The 20,470-nt window shown below is 50.0% G+C and overlaps 1 protein-coding gene across 1 annotated transcript in view; it reads right to left on the bottom strand.

The window, feature by feature from the left end:
• Positions 1-5,342: 5,342 nt before the first annotated feature.
• Positions 5,343-20,470, bottom strand: part of ARHGAP35 (Rho GTPase activating protein 35) — a 93,854-nt gene continuing 78,726 nt past the window's right edge. Inside the window, exons 3-6 of the mRNA XM_008575898.1 lie at positions 17,178-17,255; positions 15,300-15,431; positions 7,952-8,057; positions 5,343-6,493 (exon numbers count right to left, since the gene is read on the bottom strand). Coding sequence (XP_008574120.1) covers positions 6,136-6,493; positions 7,952-8,057; positions 15,300-15,431; positions 17,178-17,255 — 674 coding nt within the window. The 3' untranslated portion in view covers positions 5,343-6,135. The remainder of the gene's footprint in view (positions 6,494-7,951; positions 8,058-15,299; positions 15,432-17,177; positions 17,256-20,470) is intronic.

The raw sequence follows: 20,470 nt of genomic DNA, 5'->3' as shown, positions 1-20,470 counted from the left end.
CTTGTTAACTAAGTATGTTTTGACTTTTGGTTTTAGTATGTTTTAGTACAAATATCCAGGGACAAATTCTTTTTTTTTTTTTTTTTTTTTTTAAAGATGACCGGTAAGGGGATCTTAACCCTTGACTTGGTGTTGTCAGCACCACGCTCAGCCAGTGAGCGAACCGGCCATCCGTATATGGGATCCGAACCCGTGGCCTTGGTGTTATCAGCACCGCACTCTCCCGAGTGAGCCACGGGCCGGCCCAGGGACAAATTCTTTTTTTTTTTTTTTTTAAAGATGACCGGTAAGGGGATCTTAACCCTTGACTTGGTGTTGTCAGCACCACGCTCAGCCAGTGAGCGAACCGGCCATCCGTATATGGGATCCGAACCCGTGGCCTTGGTGTTATCAGCACCGCACTCTCCCGAGTGAGCCACGGGCCGGCCCAGGGACAAATTCTTTAATTGAATACATCTGAGAGATAAATTGTTCAATTAATATGAAGCAATAAAGGATAAGGAGGGAGCAGGGGATAGGGCAGATTTGAGCCTGGGTGACTGGAAAGAGGGAGGTGCTCTCAACAAAGATTTTTTGTGGGGTGGGAAGAGATGATTTGTTTTTGGTGGTAAGGCTTCTTCGGAGGTAGCCAACCCCCACCCCTGGAGGCACTGTTCTGGATAATGGTGGTAGTGGTTAACTCCGATGAGGACACCCTGCCCCGGCAAGAGGCCACGCGCTATGCTCCTTTGCTGGAGCCTAGGTCTCTGATGCCAGCGCCAGCATGGGGGCGAAGGGGGTGGTGTCTGGACTTGGGATCTTCCCTCTCTAAACTTCAGCCCTACCCCTCCCTTGGAGAGAAGGGCCCTAAGTCTGTCGCTTCCTGGCAATGAGACCTATTCATTACCCTGTCCCTGGAACTCTCAGAAGTCCACACACCTATCCCTCCGCTGTCCAGGAAGCAAATGCTGACATCTGACTCACAGCGCCACTGGTGCAGCCTCACCTAGGACAATGGGGAGTGGGAGGGAAGAACAGCAGCTGCCGATCCTGGTACACCTGAGGCCAGCTGGGTCCCTGTGGCCACAGGGGCCTGTGAACAGTGCTCTGGATAACGACATGGAAGAAACTACAGGAATAATGAGAATTCTGGGAAGTAGATCACCGTGCTAGAGGAGAGACATGCGAGGGAAGCAGGTCCTGCACTTGCAGAGGGGCTCCTTGCAGCAGTCTGGAGCAGAGGCGGGAGGTGCCAGCTTGGCCCGCAGCTAGGCTCTCCTGGAGTGCCTCTTCTCCTGGGGTCACCATGGGACCCAGAGATCTTTGGTTGGGTTGCCCTGGGGGACGCTGGAGTAGCGTTGGACTGGCCCAGCAGAGGCGTAAGGGGCAGGAGCCTGTGGGCCTTGCTCACTGAGGGTGCGCTCAGCAGGGGCTGCAGCCCAGGAGGAGGGGCCCTTTTCATTTCTCTCAGGTTTGCTTTTTTACAAGATTGATTTATTAACTATGATACATGTCACATAAGGCCTTTTCAGTTTTTTACACCATTCCCATTGAGACAAGTACAATACTTTGTAGCAAATACATGATTTTAAAAAACAAAACCAAACAAAAACACCTCCATCAGAGATGCCTCAGCCTTGTTGAGGGCTGACCATGCACTAATCGGGTTGGAGCCGCAAAAATCCCACGATGTGTTTAAAAAAAGAAGTCTGGAAATTAAGCAAACATTCCTAAGACCAACTAGAGGATGTTCTGGTTAAAGCCCCTAAAATACAAAGAAATAATTGTTATACTTTCTTACATACAGTTCGTCACTTTTGCTGTGAAACAGAATTTTGGGCACACAGCCAGACTACTAACACATTTCCATACCATTAATATGTTTTTGTTTTTCTTAGGAAACTCAAAATATTTGTTAATTCAACATATATAAAGATCATTTAACATGTGAAAATACAAGTACCAGAAAAATAAGCTGGCAGCAGCACTATTCCAAATTTTCAAACAAGTTTTATTCCCATACAATTCTGAAACATTTCCTTTTTTTTTAAATGTACACAGGGACAAGATTCTTTTTAATGCAAACAATAACTTACGCCCTGTCACCAGTGCTCTGAAAGTGTGGCATCGTTGCTGTGTCTGAGTCTGCCGGAGGGGTCTGCTGGGAAGGAGCCCACAGGCAGGCGGTTGCTGAGATGGCTCTGGGAGAAGGGAAGAATCCATTCCACAGGACCTTAGAGAAGGCCTTCCCTGAGCCCATCCCCTAGGCCCCAAGGCAGGCCTTTTCCAAGTTAGCACAGTCCTGGAGGTGACCGAGTTCATCCTCCCTTACCTACACGCTGCCAAGCAAGAGGTGCGCAGGGGCTCCTCGGCCCACTGCACGCAGTCAGCCGTGCTCCCAAGCAGTGCTCCACAAGCTGTAGGCCAAGGCCAAAGGCCACCCCTGTCCCGGCCCTTTTCTGTGCCACTTTTGACCTGGACACAGACCTAGGGATACCACCCCTAGTGTACGTGTGAATTATGGAGCTAGTGACCCTGGTCCCCCAGCAACTTACCCCAACCCCTACAGCTTCCCCCTTGCAAAAAGCCCACTCACAAAACCAGCTCTCTGTGGCAGAAGCCTCCCTAGACCACCGCACATACTTTCTCTAGCCGATGCCCCAGTGCAGTGCGGTTCTTCTCACTGGAGGGGAGGGGAGAGGGGCACAGCTGAAGATGACTTGATGACAAGATGCTGCAGATAGTCCGCTGTCAAGTTTTGAGGGTGTGTGTGAGGCCAAAATGCCTAGTGGCTTAGGGGAGTCTATGCTGAGGGGACTCTAGCCTCACGGCCTCACTCCCCCAAGACCAGGAGGCGCTGAGGCACAGGGAAGGGGAGGGAGGGTGAGCCCCCATTCTCTTCTGGCCAGCGAGCTGCTCCCATGATGTCACCCTCTGTCCGCCGTGGCAAAGACAAACACATTCTACCAGAAGAATCTCACCCAGCAGCATGCTTCTGGCCTTAAGCAGGAAGAAAAACCAAGGGGCTGGGGTGGGGAGAGCACAGGAAGCAGAAGCACCAAATCTCTCCTGATCTCCTTGCAATGTCAAGCGATGGGAAGAGTGGCGTGACAGAATGCAGAATAAATGTGGAGACACAAGCCAAGAATCCCATGCGAATTCATGAGCCAGGCCACCTAACCTTGGGTCAACTCCCTCTGTATAGGCATCAGATGTCACTAAACCAGAATGTCTTAAGCTTACCATCAAGGGCTGTTCATTTCTATCAAACAGTGTCTACACTCTTGCTGGGCAGGGGTGCACAGCTTACCCATTTTGGACAAGGAGATGCCTGCCACCCACTCCTGAGAGCTATGTGTAGCTCACGCAAGAATCATCTGTGAAAGCACTTCCCGGAGCTTAAAGCCCTGGGTGAAAGCAAGGGCTAGGCAGCATTCTGTTTAAGGTCAGTATGTCCCAACAAACCTCCAGGTGCTCTTCCTTTGTGGGTCCTGGCCGAGTGCCCATATGGTCTGAATGCTACCTTGACTGGAAGGTGAAATTCAGGGCCCAGTACTGCCACTACTGGCAATGCCCACTCAGAAATAAAATGGAGCAGAAAATAAGAGGCTGAAGAGTTAGCAAACAGAAATAAGAGGAACCCTTGGAGCTTTGTGGAATGGTGGCCCTCTTGGGGCATGAGCCACCACAGTCTCCATCTGCCCACCTCTAAAGCCCTGGGAGGACCTGAGGCAGGTGGACGGGGTGTGAAGAGGCCCTGGCTGCTGCCCACAGATTGGCAGGGAGCACTGTGGGGCTGGAGGCACCCCCCTCAACTAAGCCTGGTTTCTGGTACTTTTGCAAAGGTACGAGTACAAAGCACAGGGATTCCTCCTCAATGCCTCTTCCTGTCCCCCCACCCCCAGCCTGGAGAAACCACCAACAATGCACATGGCTGTGCAGTCTCACAGATGAGAGCACAAAGGTGGGGCTGTGTTAAGACTTAGCAGTGGGAGGAGATGGGCTACTTTTTACCTCTGTTTACATGAGATGGCCCCAGGCCACCCCCATGGTTTCTGTTCTATCTCCAATTCCTTGAAGAGTGGACTGGATGAACATGACCTAGAAAAAGGCAGAGGGATTAATTAAAGGAGCAATTTCCTTATCTGCCTGGGGCTCAGGGCTGGGGGAGTTCAACAGCCAGAGAAGCATCTACCAACCTCAGTCGAAACATCACCTTCCAGCCAACCCTGGGGCACCAGGTACAGATCCACCAGAAGGGGAAAAAAAGAGCCATCATCCAACATTTACATACATACGTATGTACCTTGGGTTTGTTTTTTGATTTGTATTCTCTAAGAGGTGGTAAAACTTGCAGGGGTAATTCAGTGTTTCCATGCACCTTATTTTTCCATCAAGAACGAGAGACAGTAAGACAGCCAGCTTGTCCTTAACGAGAAGAACTCAGTGAGTAGCAGGGCCTACTCCACCCTTCAGCAGCCACATGGAAGCATCTAGTCTGGGGGCGGCAGGACACTGTCCGGAGGCATCTACTATTTTGTTGGGCCCCCTGGGAACATACCACAGATGCAGTTTCTTAAAGTGCAACGAGACCCGAGAACTGTGTGGTGTGGGGCCCTCTCTACCCCACTCCCCCCACACCCAGGGTACCTCAGTGTCAGGCTTCCTGGCTGCAGAGGCCATGGCCCAGCCATGAGGATGAAAACTTTGGGAGTAGGGGCAGCCACTGCTTCTAGCAGCCTAGCAGGGCTGCTGTGCTTGGGGGCAGAGGTGGGGTGAGTGGAAAGGCCAGGCCAGGGCAAATGGTGGTAACAGGCAGGATTGGTGCCTCTGTGTACTGAGCTTCTCTGGGCCCTGCTGCCCCCAGGATCATGAAGGATGACCCTGCAAGGGCACCAGCAGGCTGTCATTCCTTTAAAGTACCCCGCACCTGGTACACATCCTGCAGACACTCCTGTTGGCAGCATCCCACAGCCTGGGATGAAATGATTCCACTTCAACACCAAACACTAACCCAAACCCCAAGTGCACCTGGCACCCTCCAGCTATTCCCGCCCCCTACATACACGTGGCACGCACATACGAGGAGTGTTTTCATAGCAATGTAGTGTGTTGCGGAGCAGCCCAGGGTCGAGGCTGGTCTGCCCAGCTCTCCCTACCAAGAGCTTGAACCGTCTTCTTGGGGAAAGGGGGATCTGGTGACAGGACCTAAGTGGGACCCCAACAGGCTCTCAGGCTACTGTCCTGGGAATCCTTGTTTTGCTGTTACAAAGACAAGGGCTACCTCCACTGTTAGTCTCCCAGCAGAGGTGGGAGGAAAGTGAAATCTTGAGGTCTGTAGTTTTCTTCCTGTAGTTTCTTCCTTTTTCTCTTAATTTTTGGAGGGATTTTTCCATTTTTCTTCCAGTGTTCCTTTGTTTTAAAGGGAATGTATCCGGCAGCCCGTGAAGTGGGAGGAGTGGGGTGGAGAGGTTGCGCTCTCGATCTGAGCACAAAGCTATCCTCCCGACGTTCTGATCTGCCAGGCAAACGGCCTCAGCATGGATGTGCCCTGGGGTGGCAGAGCCATGGCCTATGTGTTCCCGAGATTGCTAGCCAGGCTGTCCTTGTGCCCCTGTCCACAATCCAGGTGTGTGTGTGCAGATATGGAAGGTGGATAAAATGGACGGGATGTGTTCTCTTCAGGGGTTGCCAGCCTGCCCCAGGGCAGGCCTGAATCTCAGAACATCCTTCTCCCCTAGCAAAGGCTAGGGCACTGTCTCAATAATGGGCTCTGTACAAGCAGGGGGCAGGCGCCCTGAGGCTGGTGTGCGTAGACAGGCGGGCAGGAGGGGGAAGTGGTCCAGGGAGCAGGGAACGTGTGGCGGGGACTGGGCTGCTGCCTGACTAGTTCAGTCCTTAAAGGGGTCCAAGTCAAAGGGCAGGGCCTCACGGCTGCGGCCTACAGGTAGCCCCAGGTCTGTAGTGCTGGGCTCAGGGCCTGACAGCTAAGCCTGGGGTAAACCACTGGCTGGTGCCACTGCTGAGGTCTTGAGAAGGTGGTAGGGGAGAGGGACACTCCCCTGCCTCTGCCCCAGTGGACTTGGTTTTGTTCAAGGCCAAATGCCACCTAGTCAAATAGCGACCAGTTCTCCTTTCGCCCCAGGCCTTGGTGGCTCACAGCGTGTGTTCGGCTTGAAGCTGGGAGGGAAGCAGTGGCTGCATTGGGGACTGAGGGGTGGGTGGAGGGGACTGGGGCGGTGATGGCTGACTTGTGACAGGTGTGGAGGTGAGGAAGGGGACAGTGGAAGCCACGGTCGAGGGGGAGCTGGGCACGGCGCCAGGAGGCTCACTGATGGGACGATTGTAGAAGAAGAAGGGGCACTGCTGGATGAAGAGTTCAATGATTGTCTGGTAGGTGCGTGTGGCCGTGAGCGCATCCATGGTGCTAAAATCGGGTCTCATCAAGGTGGGCCAGAAGCAGATGGAGAGGTTCTCGCTGGTCATGAGATTCACCTTGTTGTTGTGGCTGACTCTGCAGGTGAAACCAAGCTCACGGTCAGGGCTCCACAGGGCCCCTGCCTTGTCCCACATGTACACACAGTCATCGTTACCCAGGATGCTTTCCCTGCCTGCCCATCTCAGCCTATGAACCTGGAGCTGCTGCTGTGAGCAGAAAAGGCCCATGCACAGCTCTCTGTGCCCCTACTGGACTAGGAGTCCACGCTGAGCCCCTCTATGCCCACTCTTCTCTGCCCCTGTGGTGCCACATGGCAAGTCCCTGAGGAGCTGCACAGAGGCCCTGGCACATGGCAAATCTCCGGTGGTGGGACAGACTACCTCAGGGACTCACTCGCCCAACAACCAAAGTGGGTGACAATGCTCTGGCTATGCAGAGAGAGACGGAGTCTGTGTGTATGTGTCCCAAGTTAGAGCTCCACAGAATGCCACTTTGCCAGGGCCGGCCCGTGGCTCACTCGGGAGAGTGTGGTGCTGATAACACCAAGGCCACGGGTTCGGATCCCATATAGGGATGGCCGGTTCGCTCACTGGCTGAGCGTGGTGCTGACAACACCAAGTCAAGGGTTAAGATCCCCTTACCGGTCTTCTTTAAAAAAAAAAAAGAATACTACTTTCGTATAACTTCGTATAATGTATGCTATACGAAGTTATTACGCGTGGTGCTGACAACACCAAGTCAAGGGTTAAGATCCCCTTACCGGTCTTCTTTAAAAAAAAAAAGAATACTACTTTCGTATAACTTCGTATAATGTATGCTATACGAAGTTATTACGCGTGGTGCTGACAACACCAAGTCAAGGGTTAAGATCCCCTTACCGGTCATCTTTAAAAAAAAAAAAGAATACTACTTTGCCAAGAAACCTATTCTATGCATGAATTTTGGAAACACTCAGGAAAAGAGCCTTCCTGACTGCAGTGGCCTGCACTCGCTTGATCCAGGTTGCTGTTTTCCACAGCACACCTCCTTGGCACAGTATCTTGTCACACACCAATTGGGAATATGAATATTGGAGAGAGAATTTTGGGAGGCTCTTGGGTTTTTTTTTAGTTCAGGAGCAGATTTTAGAAGGCATCTGCACCAACCAGAGGATCTTCCCTCTCTGTTAGCTTGGGGGGTTAAAACAGGGTCACAGACTCTACAGAATGCCCACAGCCCTACAAGCCCAGCCAAAGCTATGTGCACTATCTGGTGTTGAGCCCACTTGGGGCCATGTGGGCTTCTCTTAGACAGAATCAGGACGGAACCTGAGGATGAGCCAAGAGGCCAGGATTCTTCTCATACAGTGATCCAGCCCCCACTGAGGAAGCCAACCAGCACCTCCGAGGCAGACCACTGACCTGCTGCAGGCTGGGGCCTGACACGGTGCCAGGCCGAGGGTGGCATCTTGGTCAGCCTAATTATGCTGCTAACTGACTCTGGCTGTTAATATTTCAATGGAGGAAAAGCTGACATGAAAGCCCTGCAACCTACTTGTTTAGGTGAGAGATGACATATTTGAAGACTTCATGGTTTTCCTTTGGAAATTTCTTTAATACCTCCTTAAGGGCATGTAACTTCTGCTCCCGGTCGTTGATTTCTGAGGAGAGAGAAAATCAAAGACTCTCATGGCTGAGGCTCGTGGGTGTTCTGTGGCTCAAAGCAGATACTGGGCAGTTGGTCGAGCCAGTGGGCTGGCGGCCATCTGAGGGTGTGCTCTGTGGTGGGCCTTCCCTGAGGGGCAACCTTAGGGCTTTTGGACAAGGCCGTGCCCACTCTTTTCCCCAATGCCTGTGTCTAAGGCCACACACCTGGCAGTGGCATAGGCTCAGGGACCAAGCCAGCTGCTGTGTCTCAGGTTCCTACTGAAGGGCAGCACTGTATGCTTGGGCTTCTTGGCCCCCACAACCCGAGATGGAACAATCCAGAGAGACTTCACCATAAAGAACACCATTCTTTGCTCATCGGTTGCCCATGGAGACAGGCACCCTGATGCAGAAAGCTTGCTTGCTTCCTGACCAGACGGGCGAGCACTGCCACCCACCCACGCCAACAGACCATCTAGAGAAGGAGTCTGTCATAAGAACAGGGCTCTGTCCTTTTCCTAGAGACACAGGGATCCTCCACACATCTCCCTGTTGGAGGAGCTGATGGAAACAGTGGGAGGATTCTTATGCAGCTCACCAAAAGGACTGCACCTCCTCCACCCCACTGACACCCACACTTTGCCCATTGTGGAATCTTAATGTCCTGGGAGGGGGAAAACAAACTGCCCCAAGTTAAGTGTGTAACCCATGCCAGGCCCAGTTCAGTTAGTCCTCACAACCGTTTGAGGCAGGGACTGTTATCACCCCATATTGAGGATGAGGAATCTGAGGCCCAGAGAGGTCACAAAGCTGGGAATCAAACACTGCCCAACTGGCTGCAGAGCTGAAACAGTAACTACTGGGCACCCCGGTGTCCTGGCTCCCCCTCCCTGAGCGGGCCTGGCCTGCTGTGGCTGGGAGAGGCAGCCTGGACTGGTGAGGCAAAAATAGTCAGGACCCATTTGGAGTCACAGTTAGCCGAGATATCCCTATGGCTACTTCTTGGACTGAAAGGTATCTCTAGGACTCGAGGGCTCAGACAAACTACAGGAGGGTTCCATGAAGGCAGTTATATCACAACTGGTGGTTGTGGGGGCAGATGGATAGGGAGTTTGTTAAAAACTACTATGGTTCTTAACTGGCTTGGGGGCATGGGCTCCTTTAAGATGGATAAAAGCTCTGGACCCTCTTCCCACAGATATACACATGTGCATTACTACATACAATTCCTTGGGGTTCATGGACTCCTCATACCATGTACTCTTTAGGAAGCCCATGGCTTCCTAGTGAAGAACCTCTGTAGCAGGGGACATGCCTACAGAGTCACAGGTGGGGGAGTTGTCTGAGGAGCTTGGTGAGAGCTGGGCTTGGGAGGACAGACAGAATGTCAATGGGGAGAGGGCTGGGCAGGGAGAAAGGCTGTGTAGTGGTTCCGAGCCCAAACCCCAACTCAGGTGGTCCTGGGTACAAACCTGTCTCCAGCACCAACCAGTTGTGTGATCTTGGGCAAGGGACACCTGAGCGTCAGCCTCCTTCTCTGTAAAAGGGGCTGACAACAGCACCTCCCTCACCAGGCGGTGAAATGAAGAGCTCACGGTCATAAGCACCTGGAGCTAGTGCGACTTGCAAGAAATCGGTGGAAGGGAGGCTGCAAAGGCGGCAGACAGAGCTCAAGACTTCCTGGGCAGGCTAACGAGGGCGGAACCAAGTGTCGGACTTGAGAATATGACTTGATAAAAGTCGTGGTTTGGTAACATTTGTCTGTTAGGAAATGACTAAAAATCCATAGAAATCAATAACTTGGGGCTATCATCAGCTTCATTTCTCTGAACCCAAGGTTAATTTTAAGGGTTCAACCGCACGGGCACTCTATCTACGGCCTTGAGTTTTAAAGCCCTTTACTGTTATATATCAATGCAAAGTTTACTCAAAGAAATAAGCTGCTGTAGGGAGAGTGGGAGATTGTATTAGAAAGCATGAAAAGCATGTGCATGGCTCAGAGTTTCACTTAATAAAATAACCATGCCCCTCTTCCAGATGCAAGCTGTGCACAGGCCTCTGTAGGTGCCCGCATGACACAGACACCGCTGTGTCTGTTTAATTAGGCACTGCAGCGGCAGCACCTGTACACAGCGCTGAGCCGCACCCCATCCTCTCAGCCACTGTCTGTGCGGTTGCCCTCGCCCCTTCCTATCCAATGAACAGCAAGAAATTTCCTTTCTTTCTTCCTTAGGGGGCAGGGGAGGGGCAAGGGTGGGAGCTACCCAGCCTGCTTTGATAATAATTCACGGACCATCCTCAAGAATGCAAGCCTCCCCTTCTTTATGCGACACTTACCTAGATGGCCAATCCCCTTGCACTTTCTCTCCTGTACCCCCACTAACTGCTTGGTCCAGGTGTTCGTGAGTATTGAGAAAACACTGGAGAGCTGGGAAGGAGGGAGGACATCAAGGAGAGCAGCGGGACTCCTCTCTTAAAGCCTGGCCCTGTGTCTGTTACACTAAAAACAAGGTGGATCTCGTTGATGGCCTTTCGATTCAACCCCATTTACCTCCTCCCTCAAGCAAAGCTCACCCCCACACCCCACCTGTGCCTTCTTGCTGAGGGACCTACTCCAGGATCAACTGGCAGGCTTTCCACACAGTGAAGACACCAGCAATCTCTTACATCTGTTTTTTTTTTCTTTTTTTTTTTGGGGGGGGGGGCAGTTGGCTGATAAGGGGAACCGAACCCTTGACCTTGGTGTTACAAGGCTGTGCTCTAACCAACTGAGCCAACTGGAATGCTGGCAGGACAATTTCACAGTTGTTCTTCATGCAGCCCTCATCACAAACCAAGTGCAAGGTGCGGCTGGGCTTTACCCCATGTGCTGGCTGAGAAACCCACCCAAGAGGCAAGTCATGGCCACAAGGCTGGTGATGGGAAAGGTGGGATGGAACCCCAGGCCGTCTCCTAGCTCAGCCCATGTGCTGTAGATTCCTGCCTTCCTTTGTGCTGCAGAGTGCCCTCTCCAACTTCAGTAATCCTTTTTGAAAGGAAAGGGTTTGGGGTTGAGGGCCCTAGGGCACAGGCCTCACTGGCTATGACACCATACTTTTGACCTTAGGGGTCAGTTAACTGAGACAGCAAGAAAGGTTCAGGGGAGGGATTTATGGGCCAGTTGAACCAAGACACAGTCTGGACACACACTAGGCAATTTAGAACAACTGAGACCCAAGAACTCAGACACCAAGAAAGAGGAGGAGACAGCCAGAGTCCACAGACGACCTTAGAGACTAGCACGCCTCTCACAGCACAGATAAAGCAGAGTTCAAAAAGTAAAAGTGTACTGGCCCAAGGTCACACAAATGGGTGGCAGGGACCCTGATCCCAAACAGTGTTCCTGTCCCGGCTGTACCACTCTGCTTCCCATCTCTGGAACCCAGGCTGCCAACCAAAACTCTGGGCTTGGATCTACAGCTGCCAACTAGTGCCAGGAGGAAAATCCCTGATAGCTTTTGACCACCCTGCACACCTGTACCACCAGAAAAGGAAAAAGCCTGGCTCAAAGTCGCAACCTTTCAGCAATGTATGCAGGCACACCCATTGTGCAACCCCCCCGCCCCCCCTCCCTATAGTAAACAACTCCAAGGTCAAACTCTCACTCTGCTTGGCTCAGAATGGAAAATTCAGGCTGTCCCTCTCCTGGAGGCATGAACTTACAATAACCTGTTCAATGTATCCTGCCCCACCAGACTGAGATAGGGACTGTCTTGTCTGTCCACTGTCATCTGTCCCTGTCCATATATGGCCTGGCACATACTCATATCTGTGCAATTAATAAATCCCATGCTTGGATGCGAGGAACACACCTGTACCCTTAAGCAGCTATCTGGACAGACAAGAGGAAGGTAGGATCCCAGAATCAGCAATTTCAAGGGCAGCTTGTGAACAAGAACCCAAAGGTCCTCAAGACCTGTCTGCCAGGTGGCCTTGGCAGTCAGTCATTTGTATCAGTAGCCTGACTTGTCTCATCTGTCGACTGGGAAGGGTAAGAAGATAAGCTGGCATCCTGACTTTTTATGGGTCATACATCCCTTTGACAATCTGAGGAAAACTACTTTTCTTCTCTCTAGATTAAAAAGACTAAATTTTATGAGCAGTTATGGGGGCTTAATGAGGATCTTGGAGCCACAGGTTGGTAGGCCCTCAACCTCTGGACTGAGACAGAGCCAGATCTAGGACTCCTTCTAGTACAAAAGCCCTAAGACAGGCCCTGTGGGGACTGGCTGGCCTGGAGGGATTCCAGATAGTTAGGGGACGAGAGTGTCGTAAGAGAAAAAAAGATATAGGGCAAGAACAATTCTTGAAGGCTGGGGTGAGGTGTGAGGATAAGATGAAACGGGCAATACAAAGCCTTTTTCTCTGCCTCCTGAAATCCTGGCCGTTCCTGACATCACAGTTCAGGTGCCACCTCTCCCATGAAGCCTTCTTCCTTACTCCCTCCTCACTGTGATTTCTGCACTTCTAGCTCAGAGCTTTACCTTGTTAACAGGTAATTTCAATGCGCACCCAGGGAGGGCAGAGACTCAAGCCCCCGCCTGCTACTCCCTGATGGTGTGACCCTGGGCAAGTTGTGTCACCTCTGAGAGCCTCGGTTTTCTCCTTTATGAAATGGTGATATAACACTATCTATCTCAAAGGTTATTCTGAGAACTAATAAAGATGAACCATGTAAATCAAACGCCAAGCAGAAAGCCAAGACAGGCAAATGCAAGCACACAATCAACGTGCACTATGGCTGGTGCTGCTATTCATTTCTGAATCTCCCACACATCACCTTGAACGTGGTAGGAAGATAACTCGTAAATAATAAAAAAAATCTCTATTTTGTGGGCACATTTTCAGCAATGTTCAATATTACGAAATTCTGGAGACAGCAAAACAATTTGATAGTGACTTTATTGTTGTGATGGGATCTGAAACCAGTTCCAAGGCCTCAACGCACAGAGACGTTTTAACTGCTCTTAGGTAGGAAGCGGAAAGAGCTGGTCAAGTTGATGTTGCTATGGAAACCCAGGCAATCTGGGAACAGCTACTTCAGGGCAAGCCAATCTTCATTCCACAATGTCCCTTAACACTAACTTTTGCACTGCCTGGTATTTCTGGCTCAGTTAAACCCACCCCCAACACACACAGCCCCACTCTTCATTCAACTGCTTTGGCTGTGAGAGGTGCCATGTCAGCGAGATATATTCCTTCTCCACCCCCTTCTACTAGGTTCAAGACAACGGAGCCCCAGCTGACTAGTGTGGGCCACAGGAAACACACAATGGAAGAGGAAGCGGAAAACCTCCCCCCTTCTCTAGGCTGCTGCCGTAGCAGCAGCAGCAGCAGCAGCAGCAGCCAGAGGCCACCTCCTCAGCATCAGAAGCCAGATGAAAGCTGCTGTAGCGAGGGCAGCTGATTCCCTCTCCTGTCCCCTACCTCCAAAGACAAAAAGGTGCTACATCAGCAGTCCTCGCAGAAACAATGGGATTCTGTCAGGTGTCGGGATTCTACAGGCCTCTAGATGGCGCCAAGTCAAGACAAATGCAAACAGGAATCCCTGGCTTCTACCAAGCTGGGTACCACCAGTCCACACCTTCCTCTCTTCCTAAATTCCTCTTAGAGACAGGCTTACGTTGAAAGAAATCTAGCTCCAGAAAGAGATTTCCTGTGCATTTAACATGTGGGCCAGCCTGGAATTGCTGGACAATATCTTTGGATGGGAGGATCAGGAACTGTCCCTACTCCCTAACTAACCTGGAGAAATGCTGACTCCTGTTCTTTAGAAGTCAGATGGGAAAGAAGGCCAGGCAACCCTATGACAGTCCCACAAGTACTATGCACTCCTGCCCCATCCCTGGTGGGCTCAGATAAGGTTAGGAGGTGTGAACAATTCAATAAGCTAAGACTGTAGACAGAAGAAGGTGAAAGCGGCACCCAGGTTGCAGAAACAAACATCATGGGAAATGCAGACTATGGAAAGGTAACCCTGGAGGCCCTCCAGCCCCGGCAACATTCAGGATCTGACAGGGGCACCTCCACAGTTCAGGCATGGGTTTCCTCTGCATCTGTTTCCCTTAGAAGCCACTAAGAGTCTGTTACCAGGACTCGGAGACATGCTGATATGTAATTTCTCTAAAATTTTTCCCACACTATCAGCCTTGTGAATAAATTGTGCTTGTTTAAAACTCCCTCTTTTGAGTTGGGCAGTGCCAAGATGAGACTAATGCCCCATGGCCTGAGGAACACATCTCCTTTTCTCTTTCCCACCCACTGGTCACTGAAACATTGGGTGGCTATGATCTCTGGGTAGCTGGCAAAGACAATCCCCTCTGCAGCTGCACAGCAACGGCTGCTTCTGGGTCTTGGCCCACCAAAGGTGAAAGTAGGAAGGCTGCCTCTGGCTATAAAAGGTACTAAGTTCCATATGTGGGAAGCTCTGAGAGGTCAGGCCCCCTCTGTGGCATTACAAAAAGTCCAGGGAGAGGCTGGTCAGTGAGAAGGTTCACCCATACGGATGGACAAACACCTCCAGAGAGGGAGGCCAGGAGAAAAAGAGCTGATAAGGCAGGCGAGATGGCGCACAGAGGTCACCATTAAAACCAGAGGTGCTAATCTGCTACAGTGCAAAGCGACCACCTGACCTGGGCCATTGGAACTGTCCTTTTCCCTCTAGAGGCTGGCTTCCTAAGAGGATGTATGGCCTAAGACCATATGTTAAATTCTTTATATGAGAGGTGGGAGAAGAGAAGTAAGAAAAGGGGAAAGGAAAGTAAAACCTATTACTAAATAGGTATCGCCTCCAGACCTTTCCTCACCTCATTTCACCAACAGGAGTAGGGATAGTAACAACGGCAGGAAACCAAAAGGCAAAGAAGGTTAAGTTGGCCACAAGTAAAGCAGTAGGGATTCAACCCAAGCTTGTCACCAAATGATGCTCTTAACGGACAAAGTTTCGGGTGAAATCTGTAACTCTCTTGGTGAAACCCTCAGATAAGCACCTATGGTCTATAAAGTTAGGGGCCTGATTTGCAAGTTCCTTTGGTGTTATCTGGTTAGTCCCCTTTCCTTCTGGTCTTCAATCCTCAGCTCTAAGAGCCAGAGTGTCATTCCAAGGGCAGAACCTGTTCTTATGGTACCACACCCCCTCTCCCTCAACGTGCCCAACACAGGGTCAGTGTGGTGTGCTGCCAGGGGCCCCTGAGCCACGCTGGGCTGACAGTACTCACTGTGCGCTTCCACCAAATCAATCTGCATGCTGTATGGAACCAGGGGGTCTGGCAGTTCTGAGAAAAAGCTCTTCATGGCACCGGCCACAGTGTTCACTGTAAAGTCTTTCTCTGCCAAGTCCAGGTTATGATCTGAAAGGAATTTTGGAGAGTAAGGCCAGACCAATCAAAGCCAGGCAGAAGCAAAAGGAAAACCGAGGTCTTGGGAGAAGCCAGAGAAACTTTGGGCACCTGGGGATGTTGCCCACGGCTGGTCTGGAGCCTGGGCAGAGATTCAGAATCAGCATGAACAGGAGAGGAGATAACATCTCTGGGTGCTGCTAAAAAAAAAATTCTGAGATTCACAGACATAGGCTAACACCCACCACTGCTTTCTGAGGTTGCTGGGTTCCCCCCTCCACTGCCCTCTGGGTAAGGGAGTTGCATGTCTCCCACCCTCACTTTCTACGCCATCCACCTCCCCTCGCCTGGCTTCGATGAGTTGCTACCTCCTCCCTATTCCCCTCCCCATCAGAATAAAAACGGGGAGGCCTTCCTAAAAGGCTGGCTCACTTTTCAGGAGGGTTACAAAAATGTTACTGACCAGCTTGACTGCTGCCTCCATCATTGTCCCCTATGGTGGTAGGGCAAATAGACTCATTTTTCTCCCTCTAGCCCCTCCCAGCCAATGGCACCAATGATCCGTCTCTTATTTTCCTTTTCTTTACATACTTCTTTTGGGGGGGGCAGCTGTCCGGTACAGGGATTGAACTCTGGACCTTGGTGTTATCAGCACCACACTCTAACCAACTGAGCTAACTGGCCAGCCCTCTCTTTACGTACTTTATTGCATTCCTGATTACAAAGAAATCATCTACTGATGGACATTACTGGTTCCCATTTCTGGGAGATATAAACTATTACAGATTCTTGCAGGTATACAAGTGCATCCCCCACTGTAGGGTTCTACCCCTATTTTGACCTGGTTTCCCATCCCACAAGACTAGCATTTATTTCCTTCTCTTGTGTAGTCACTTCTGTCCACTGCCAGCTAGCTAAGCCTGACTGTGGTGCTGCAAAGTGCTATGGTCACATGCGTGGGTGGGTGGGATGTCTGCTCCCACTGTGCCTCCTCAGGCCCAGCCATGAGCTCATCTGGTCCTTCTGCTCCTTCCCTTGCCTCCCTCACTGGCCACTAAGAGCTGAGAACTTTCACTGTTCTGGTTCTTCTGCTCTGGCTGTGGTGGGTATGGCTTCTCTTCTCAATGTGGTCACTTCCAAGAGTTAAAGAGTCTGGCTGCCTGACTCTAGGCCTCTCAAAGCTGACTTGGCTTCGGAGAAGGGAGTCACCGTGAGCGAGTGTAACTCTTGAGAGTTCAGCTTTGGGAGTCTGGATCCTAAGCCTCAGCTAATCACAAAATGTCCCTTTGCTTTCTCTTGTGCAGGGACATCATGAGAAGAGCAGTTGTGATTGAGAGTACTCCTGGCCCTGGCAAAATAGGATCATCATCTCAACCCTAATTCTGCTTTATATGCCTGTGACTAGCCTGCACGGCCAAGGGAGGCAAGGCTCTTCGGTGGTGAAGGAGGCACGTGCCAGGACAACCTGGAATGGCATTTGTGGAAGGTAATGTAGGGGAGTGGCCCGGCAGACTCAGCCTTGGCAGGGATGGTACTTCGGTTTGGTGACAAGTCCTGGTCCCTCTCTTCTGTGGCAGTGTGAACACAGAGGCAAAGCTAACTGGGGCCACATGCAGTCTTTTTCTCAGTCGCTGGGGCAGCACCTCTTGGCTTTGGGTCTGTGAGTGGCAGGGGCACCCTGAGGCCCCACTGTCAGTCAGCTGTTGTGAATACCTTGACTGACTCCAGCCTACAATGCTTGGCCAGGCTAGGCCTCACCTTGATCAAACTGTCTCTGCAGACTCTCCATCTCCGACTTGTTCCCGCTGACACGGTAGATGCCTTCTGTGCTCAATCCTGAGGAGAAACAAGCAGGGGGTCTTAAGAGTAGGAACTAGAGAGCAGAGAAAGAAGAAAAGATGGGGAAAGCCAGGGAGACTCCATGAGCAACCCACCATGAGAGAGGAACAGGGCTAAGCATGCTTTCTCTCTGATTTTTCTAAATGCTTCACTCCCTTCCCAATTTCTTTTTTGCTTAAAATTTTAAAAATACTTGTTTGTGGTAAAAATTAAAATAATACAAGTACAGAAGCTAAAGACAGGGGCTGGCCCGTGGCTCACCTGGAAGACTGTGGTGCTGACAACACTAAGCCAAGGGTTTAGATCCCTTTACAGGTCATCTTTTTTTTTTTTTTAAATAAAGAAGCTAAAGATAACTTCTGTCCACATTTTGATGTGTACTCTTGAATTTTTCATTTTAATTCTTTTTAGGCAGCTGGCTGGTACAGGGATCTAAACCACCCTTGACCTTGGTGTTATACCAACACCACACTCTAACCAAGTGAGCTAACTATAAGCCACCATTTAAATCTTTTTTTTTTAAATGATGACTGGTAAGGGGATCTTAACCCTTGACTTGGTGTTGTCTGCACCATGCTCTTCCAAGTGAGCCACTGGCTGGACCCCCATTTAAATTTTTTAAAATGGAGATAATGCTATATTTTAACCCATTGTTTGCACTTAGTACACAATAACTTAAAAATAGTCCTACTGTTAATCATTTAGGTTTTTCCAAGCTTTCACTATTAGAAATAAGCCACATTTATATTTTTTGGACAACCAGTAAGTTTTTTTTTTTTCCTTTTTGTCTTTTTTCGTGACTGGTAACGGGATCGCAACCCTCAGTGTCGCGCCCGTACTGCGACTGGCAACGGGATCGCAACCCTCAGTGTCACGTCCGCACCGCGCTCAACCATTGAGTGGACCGGTCTCTATATGGGATCCGAACCCTCGGCGGGAGCGCCACCGCGCTCCCAAGCGCCGCACTCTACCGAGTGCGCCACCGGGCCGGCCGGACAACCAGTAAGTTTAACAAATTCTCGGAAATATGTATTTCTTACTTTGTGAATTTCCTGTTCATGTTGTTAACTTTCCTACTGGAGTGGTTCTTCACATTTTGTACTCAAAAGAGGTCTTTGAATATTAAGTAACTATGTTAATGTTACGTATACATATTTACATTTTTCCTTTTTTGTTATCTGTCCTCTAATTTTGTTTATTGAATTTTTTGAAGTACAAAATTCAAAAATCTTAAGTTTTAAAGACCAGTCATTTTCTTCATGATGTCTTCCTTTGTTTTATGCTTAGAACAGCTTTTCCTATTTGTACATCAGATAGTCTATATTTATTTCCCTTCTTGTTCTTTTATCATCTGTTTTTAAACATTTAACTCTGTGATTGTTTTAGAACTTATTTGGTATAGTGTAAGGTAAGGGGAAAAAGTAGTAAAAATTAAATAAATAACATAGAGGAACATAAAATAGCAAAGGGAAGACTGACCACCCCGCCCCGCCCGCAGCAGAGGAACACTGTTCAGCTTGGAGGGGATTCCAAGAACTAGCTTCCAAGTCCATTCTCCCTGTCCCAGAGAAGTAAAAGTCCACCGTGTACCAACCAAGATCACAGGTCTCAAGGATGGTGAAGTCACTGTGAAAACCAAGAAGAAATTTCATGGCCAAAGCAACCCTGGGTCCCTTCTGACGACTGTGGTTTTGAGTAACTCTGGCTTGCTGAAGGGGCCCTGAGAAAGTGCCACCACTGAACACCAGAGGCAGTGTGGACAGTGGACTGAAGACCAGGCCCTGAAGTCAGTTAGGCTCCTGAGAGCTGAATATCTCCACATCAGCTATCACTGCAAGAGAAGAGCAGTCAGCCTGCCTGTTTTCTGGGGCCCCAGACTGGTGGCAGGTGAACTCTGAAGAACATGGGAGCAGAAGTTATCAATTCCCTTGCTTAAAAGCTGTTCACTGCACACAGACCTCTCCCCCCAGAGAAAAGTGGGTTAAATGGGCCAGCCCCAAGGACATCCTACTGTGCAGCTGACAGTTACAAAGGAGCTGCCATGGCCATACTCTTCTGAGAGAAGCTCTGACACTTTCCAAACCTCAGTGGTCACTATGCTGTGCACTGAGCTAGCTTCCACACCTTATGGGAAGAGCTACTGGATAGGTAGAAAACAGATGAGAAAAGTGAGGTTCAGGAAGTCGACGTCCTTGCCTCAAACCACACAGCTGCTAAGAGGCAGTGTGGTCCGTTTGAGTCCAGGGCCTTTGCCACCCTTCTGACTCTATACTGTTCCAGGAGATAGCTGGCTCAGGCTTATGCTGCTTCATATTAATCCACCAGGCTAAGGTCCAGACCACAGTCTTTCCCCCAAGAAATATCCACTGGCCCTCAGCATCCTAGGTAGGTTTTTTTCTTTTTTAAAAAAAGATGACCGGTAAGGGGATCTTAACCCTTGACTTGGTGTTGTCAGCATCACGCTCTCCCGAGTGAGCAAACCGGCCATCCCTATATAGGGATCTGAACCCATGGCCTTGGTGTTATCAACACCGCACTCTCTCAAGTGAGCCACGGGCCAGCCTCTGGGTAGCTTTTGATGTGGTATGTCCCCTACTGCTGTCAAGACTCCATTCACCATCACTAGTTATTAATTTTACCATGAACTCTTTTCTCAGTGACTTTTCTAAACTATTCTCAGACATGTCTAAACTTCTATCTATTTCACATCTCAGGTGATACATCATTCACTTACAAATGAAATCACTCAAATCTTGGCAACTCTCCCTGGGTATGTGTTGGCAGGCTCAAGTCTTTACCCGCTAGTTTGAAAAAAAAAACAACTATTTTCTAGTTCTCTTCCCTTTCCCTGAATATCAGCCCTCCCTAATGCAACGACAATGATGGTACAAATGGCAGGAGCTTAATAAAAAGTCCTTGATAATGTAGCAATGTCACAGTTCCTGAGTCCCAGGCTGGAGATGCACTCTTGAGCTGCAGAAGATCCTGACAGCCTCGGGCCATTCATCATCTTCTAGTAAACCTGACCCTCAGCGTGGACAGAGGAAACCTCTGCATTGCCCAATGGCCACCTGCCCTCGCATTAGATGGCAGAAAACAAACTGCAAACTAGTTATCTGGAAATTATCAGAGGTGTGGGCCTGCTGAAACTTCCACTAGATGGATTATCACAAAAATGGAAGCATTTGAAAGCACGAGGCCAGCTCCAGAGC

This window comes from Galeopterus variegatus, unplaced genomic scaffold (genome assembly GCF_000696425.1).
Source record: "Galeopterus variegatus unplaced genomic scaffold, G_variegatus-3.0.2 Scaffold1254, whole genome shotgun sequence".
Classification (NCBI taxonomy): Eukaryota; Metazoa; Chordata; class Mammalia; order Dermoptera; family Cynocephalidae; genus Galeopterus; species Galeopterus variegatus.
Note: the sequence above shows the minus strand (reverse complement) of the source record. Positions and strands in the feature narration are given on the sequence as shown.